The sequence below is a fragment of the Aquila chrysaetos genome, chromosome 2 (genome assembly GCF_900496995.4).
Source record: "Aquila chrysaetos chrysaetos chromosome 2, bAquChr1.4, whole genome shotgun sequence".
Lineage (NCBI taxonomy): Eukaryota > Metazoa > Chordata > Aves > Accipitriformes > Accipitridae > Aquila > Aquila chrysaetos.
Genome location: NC_044005.1, coordinates 42,638,347 through 42,644,346, shown reverse-complemented (window position 1 = coordinate 42,644,346; position 6,000 = coordinate 42,638,347). Strand labels below are relative to the sequence as shown.

The 6,000-nt window shown below is 41.1% G+C and overlaps 1 protein-coding gene across 3 annotated transcripts in view; it reads right to left on the bottom strand.

The window, feature by feature from the left end:
- Positions 1-590: 590 nt before the first annotated feature.
- The window catches only part of SPTBN5 (spectrin beta, non-erythrocytic 5), a 109,179-nt gene continuing 103,769 nt past the window's right edge, over positions 591-6,000 (bottom strand). For 2 of the 3 annotated variants that reach the window (XM_041128072.1, XM_030004503.2), the window contains exons 65-70: positions 5,104-5,175; positions 3,684-3,770; positions 3,171-3,262; positions 2,890-2,975; positions 2,263-2,398; positions 591-918 (exon numbers count right to left, since the gene is read on the bottom strand). In XM_041128072.1, coding sequence (XP_040984006.1) covers positions 744-918; positions 2,263-2,398; positions 2,890-2,975; positions 3,171-3,262; positions 3,684-3,770; positions 5,104-5,175 — 648 coding nt within the window. In that variant the 3' untranslated portion in view covers positions 591-743. Of the gene's footprint in view, positions 919-2,262; positions 2,399-2,889; positions 2,976-3,170; positions 3,263-3,683; positions 3,771-5,103; positions 5,176-5,604; positions 5,863-6,000 lie in introns of those variants that run through there. The other variant, XR_005933754.1, reaches the window with a different exon arrangement.

The following is a 6,000-nucleotide window of genomic DNA, read 5'->3' as shown; positions in this document are numbered from 1 at the left end:
ACTATTATATAATTTCTACTCAATTCAGCTTCCCAATAGGCTCTTGTTAATCAACCTAGTTTTTGGTCTTTCTGAGAGCAGTGGTCTGGGGACTAGACTTCCTCCTTGGTATCCTGCTTTTCCTCTCCTTTTGCACTGAGAGACTGATTGTTCATGTATTATTTTAGTTTCAGATTCCATTAAAAATGAGTAACACTGCAGGACTTTTTTTTCCTGGTAACCTCATCCAGAAAGAATTGGCAAATAGCTAGGGAATTGTTGGTTAATGTGTTGTAAAAATGAAGGATTGTGGAGACTACAAAACACTGTAGGAATTATATAACAGATGTTCCCTTTGAGTCTTCTGCTTCTGCAGTGTACAGGCTGCCCAACCCTCTTAAATCTTATCTATTAATACCTGCAAAGCTACTTGCAGGTGGCTGCTGTTCACTCACATCTTGCACCTTGTGCTCTGCTTAGTGCTCACTTCACTTGAGCTGTGTGGCTTAAAGGTCCTTCTACTCTTCCATTAGGTAACTTGGAGTAGATATCACTTAGGTGACATGACGAATGACAGAGTCATCTTATACACAAAAGTATACCAGATGCAGTCCTGTTTAATTATATTTAATGGTTTTACTAGATTTAATACAGAATTAAAATAAGTTCCAAGGGTAGTGATTAACTTAAAACATATCAGTACATTTCCAGAGGGCTGGGTTAAGACATAATCGTTAAGTGTCTGGTGTTCAGTGAGGCAAGTGTCATTTTTCTCTTCCTGCTTCTAGTAGAGATGGAAGCAGTTTTGTTTTATTACCACTTTGTTCTAGGTTTAGGGTGGTGGTGGAGGCTCGTGTCACTGCGGTCCCATCTTCCTTACAATCTCCGGAAAATTCTGCAGACTCTCTCTCCAGTTTGATTTTGAAGGAAGGTGTTCTCCTATCAACAACATGCATCACCAGAAAATCAGGTACAATCTAGAGGAGTTTAAGTTGCTCTGTATATGTAAGAACTTGTTAGGCGTCTAGCACAGCAGCAAAAATCTACCAGGCAGAGGGACTAGGATTTCACATCCTAAACTGTAAGATTTTTACTGACTCCAAGTGCAACAGAAATTGATTTATACTACAGGCCAAATTTCTGAATTTGGCTGTGGCTGTGTTTTCCATGCCTGTGTATGGATTCTCAAAACAGCCTTTGAGGAAAGTATTCAAACAGTGCAACCTTAAACAACTGGTTTGGCTCCTCAAATTAGAAGGCTGGGTTCCTTTCAGACCCTGCTGGAGACAATGGTCAGAGGAAAATCCAAAGCGCCTGTTGTAGACTCCTGCTCTGATTCCCTCATCTGTCTCTCTCCGTTGAGCATACAGGTAACCCAGTCTTCAGATCAGATACTTTATTTTAGTAACTTTGGTGCCTATAATAGGTGATACAAGAATTCCTCTGGGTGTCCCAATTTTATGTCATGAACCACAGACAAGATATGGCTGACTATAGTGAGGCCAGTATTTAAAAACTGGCTGTAGCACATCATAAATGACACAGATTAATTGAGGCAGGGTCATACTCAAGAATACTGTATTTTACTGGGTTAGAATCATAGAATTGATTAGGTTGAAAAAGACCTTTAAGATCACTGAGTCCAGCTGTTACCCTAGCACTGCCAAGTCCACCACTAAACCATGTCCCTAAGCACCACGTCTACACGTCTTTTAAATACCTCCAGGGCTGGTGACTCAACCACTTCCCTGGGCAGCCTGTTCCAATGCCTGACAACCCTTTCAGTGAAGAAATATTTCCTAACATCCAATGTAAACCTCCCCTGGGGCAATTTGAGGCCATTTCCTCTTGTTACTTGGGAGAAGAGACCGACACCTACCTCACTACAACCTCCTTTCAGGTAGTTGTAGAGAGCAACAATGTCCCCCTGTGAGCCTCCTTTTCTCCAGGCTAAACAACTCCAGTTCCCTCAGCCGCTCCTTATAAGACTTGTGCTCTAGACTCTTCACAAGCTTCGTTGCTCTTCTTTGGACACGCTCCAGCACCTCAATGTCTTGTAGTGAGGGGCCCAAAACTGAACACAGTATTTGAGGTGTGTCCTTACCAGTGCCGAGTACAGGGGGACGATCACTTCCCTAGTCCTGGTGGCTACACTATTTCTGTGACATTAGTGACAGAGGAGCGGCACTTCCTGACCTCAGGGCAATCTCCCTTTGTAGGTGACTGGTGCCTGAGCACAAACAGCACTGACGTCTGTTCAGCCTTGTGGCACAGAGCCCCTACCTCAGGAGTGAGCTTTTGCTGGTTAGTCTTTCAGCAGAGTCTCTGTCTGGAAAGTCCCACAGTCTTGTCTGGGAGGTCTCTGTGTTTGGAGCGAAAGACTGCACCATCACTGTGGAATGTGATCTGCTACTGTGTCCTGCAGAGTCAAAGAACACAAATAAAAACCTTCTGAAGTAGTGTTAGAGGCCAAGTTTGCCATTTCTGGCTCCATAACAATTTTCTCTGAACATCATTGTTATAACTGTGCTCTGGCTTCCTTTCCAGTAAGACACCGCCTAGTGAGTTGTCCAGAAAGAGATCTAGATTCAGAAGAAAAGCTGTTTATCAAGATCCAAAGCAACTCCTTAATAAAAGGATGAATACAGCCCTTGGGCAGGACCCCTCCCTGGGAATAACCTGATGCTGACTGCAATACAACTGAAATGCTGCTTTGCAAGCCACACTGGGCATTCTCGTGCCAGGTCATTACATCGCAAGGTGGCAGGTGACTTGTGTACTGCTGTCTAACAGAGTTAAAAAGGACAGCTCAAAATGCCCCAGACTAAGGACAACTTCTCATTCTCTTCTCTTTCTCTCACCATCACTTGCTAAAAACACAGTTCATTCTAGAAGGAAGTGAGAATGTACCTATATTATTCTGTAGCGATCGCAGCCAGTCCTCCATCAGCGTCTGAGAAGGTGCTGCGAAGAAATACTCTGCCCCATCTCTCAGCCTGTACATAAGGATAGGAGACAGTGAATTCTAGTTAGTCTTGCCTTATACCTTCCGTCCCTGTGAGTGGGGCAAGCACTGTAAGACATTTCAGTTACGCCTCCTAACAACATCCAGTCTTAGGTGACTGCAGGCAAATACAACTGTACGGTTAGCTGTGTAGGCTTTTATTACTGCACTTCTCCATAAGACTTACTGCAACCTGAAGGCGTTCTCTTTCCTGATGTAATTTACCAGCCTCTCACATTTGGCGCCAGGAATGCTGAGGGACAGGAGTGTGGATACATTCTGAAGGAGGATGAAATTAAAACAAAATGTCGTCTGCATCTTTTCTGCTAGGATTCAATTCCATACCAACCCGCAGGCTGACTACACTCCCATACTATTTTTTTCTGCTTCTAACTTTATAACTAGGCTCACTGAATAGGAAGAACCACAGAAGAACAATGAACTATTGCATTATATCTTGAAGGCAATTCTTGAATAAGATACTTCTTTTAAGGAATATGTTTGAAAATTTTGGAAAGCTTATTATTCTGTCTTATAGTTGGTATCAGTTGAACAATTGTTGAATTTTCACTCAGCTGACATTTGAAAGAGAACTGATTACTCCAGCCCCAAACCAAAGCAAATGTAACTATTTTCTTTAAAATGCATTTTTACATGGGTAAACACAGAGATTATTAGAAAGATTCAAAACCAAAATTACCTTAGATGCTTCTTTTTCATCATTATAGAACTCAAGCTTTAATCCATCGAGTTTTACGTAGAAGGATTTCCAAGACCTTGAGCCTGGCTACATGAATAGAAATGGTAATAAAATCCAATTATTAGCTATATATTTTATTTGAACCATGAAATCTTTCATGTGCAACTTCCAGAGGAAGTCAGGAGCTGCCCATATTATGATCACAGAAGCTCTCTTAGTCATGATTATCTCCTAGAAAAACAGAACCTGCTGTAGTTTCTGGTGTGGGTGATTCAGGAAGGGTCTCTCTGTGAGTTAGGACTGAACAAATGACATATAACCTGGTGCAAGCAAGCTCTGCACCATGTTGTGGTCAGCAACATCTTTGAGAGAAGGTGAGTAATCAAAGTCATGTCTATTTTTGGCCACTAAAAGCTCCACTTTTTTCCCAGCTTGCCTGCTTTCCTTGCCTGCTAGTCACAGTCTGGTTTTGTTAAGTGTGTGGTTTCAATCTAAGGTGGCTGCTGAATTCATCTTAATTTCCTAAACTAACCCCAGTGGAATGCTACTGAACACTGTGCAAAAGTAGCTGCTATTTTCTACCCCAACAATGTACCACCGAAAGGTTAGCATACTGCCATGAGACCCTTCTGGATGAAGGATCCTATTATTTCTCTACATTCTTATTTTGTTATGCCAGTGAATCAAGCTGACAATTTGGTCATTCAGAGAAAACGAATGAAAATGTCCTAAGGAAGATAAGTCACAGTTTTTCTTGTTTGGTAATATGTAAGTTCAGTATCACAGCAGACTAAGTTCAGTGTATCCAGAAGAGAGGAAAAATAAATTTCTCTCCCAGAAGATGGAGTCCATACCAGATTCAATTTTTTAAAGAGTCTTTCAAGTTAAAAGTTTCAGAGGAAATATTCTATGGGACAAACAATCCAAGACAACTTGTTTACATGCAATACCTCAGCTTCATTCAGCCCTAGGTTAAACAAACCACTTCTTCAAAGAGAAACAGGAACCTTAATTCTCTTCTAGCACAGTTAGAAATTACAAGCATTGGGAGCATGGAAGTGAGGGCTTCCTCTGCCAACAAACGATCACATGCTGATACAGGGTCTTGAAGCTTGTATTTTAATTTTTTAAAAAATATTGGGTTTTTTTTTTCCCAATTCTGTTGATATATTGAAACCTGTATTTATAATTAGGGGAACACAATTAATGTGTTCATACAGCCTAGGCTTTGGTTCATAGATCCATTAAATGTAGGCAGACCCTGTTCTGCATGATTCCCATCACTTCTTCATGCATTTTAGTGGTAACTGAATTAAACCCACAGTCCTGAGCTCCTCTTCAGCAAGAACAAGTCAGACCAGATCTGTACTATAACTCAAGGAAAGATGAATTAAGGCAGAGTGATGGCATTTGTTTCTACCTGTTGTCTTCCGGGAAGGAGCTGGTCTCTCTTTTCTAGGAATCCCTCCATGTGCTGGAGATTTGCAGAAACCTGAGATACACAAGAGCATTGCTGTTTAACTTTAAAATGACCCTTAAACATACGTTATAACTTCTGAAGGTCTTTCTAGATAAATTCCACACAAAGAAACTGATCTCTACTGCCTCTAGCCTTTACATTCACAGCACAGCTAGAAATCCTTTCTAGGCTGCAGTCACATCTCTGATATACTACCTAAACGAAGAGAATTCACGTCCTTCTAAAACAATTTGCTCATGGCATTTGCTCTATCATGATGTATTAATTAATTAATTTTTTAATATTATTAAATACAATTTGCAACTTAAATTGCTGTAGTTATTCATACCACCCCTGCAATAATACTGAGTTAGACCAATATATAGTGTTGTACCAGTACACTTGGGTATGTGACAAACACATTCTTCTCAAAGTGCAAGAGGGGAAGGGAACAATTTTTACCTGTCCATGAGTTAACAGTGCATTTCCTGCCAGGGTGAGCAAACAGGAGTTGCTGGTTCTAGTCTTGCACCAGGTCAGCTCTTTGGCAAGGGTGCCACTAAGTCCTGCCTCTCTCTGACTTCTAAACTCAGTGGACACTAAAGCACCACCACCTCACCTGGAGGATATGGGTAAATCAGCAGTCTTGCCTCTTTGTGAGACAGCATCTCCTGGCTCTTGTTAAGTGTTCTGCTGAGTATTCAGCAGCATGAATAACCTCTAGTTTGGGAAAGAAAAACAGAAACCAATACAGTTGTCAAGACCTAGGCTATAAAGCTGAGCAAATTAAAAATGCTTTTAAGCTATACATTGCTGCTTAAGTCAACTATCTTTTTGGGAAGTGTATCAACTGCAAAG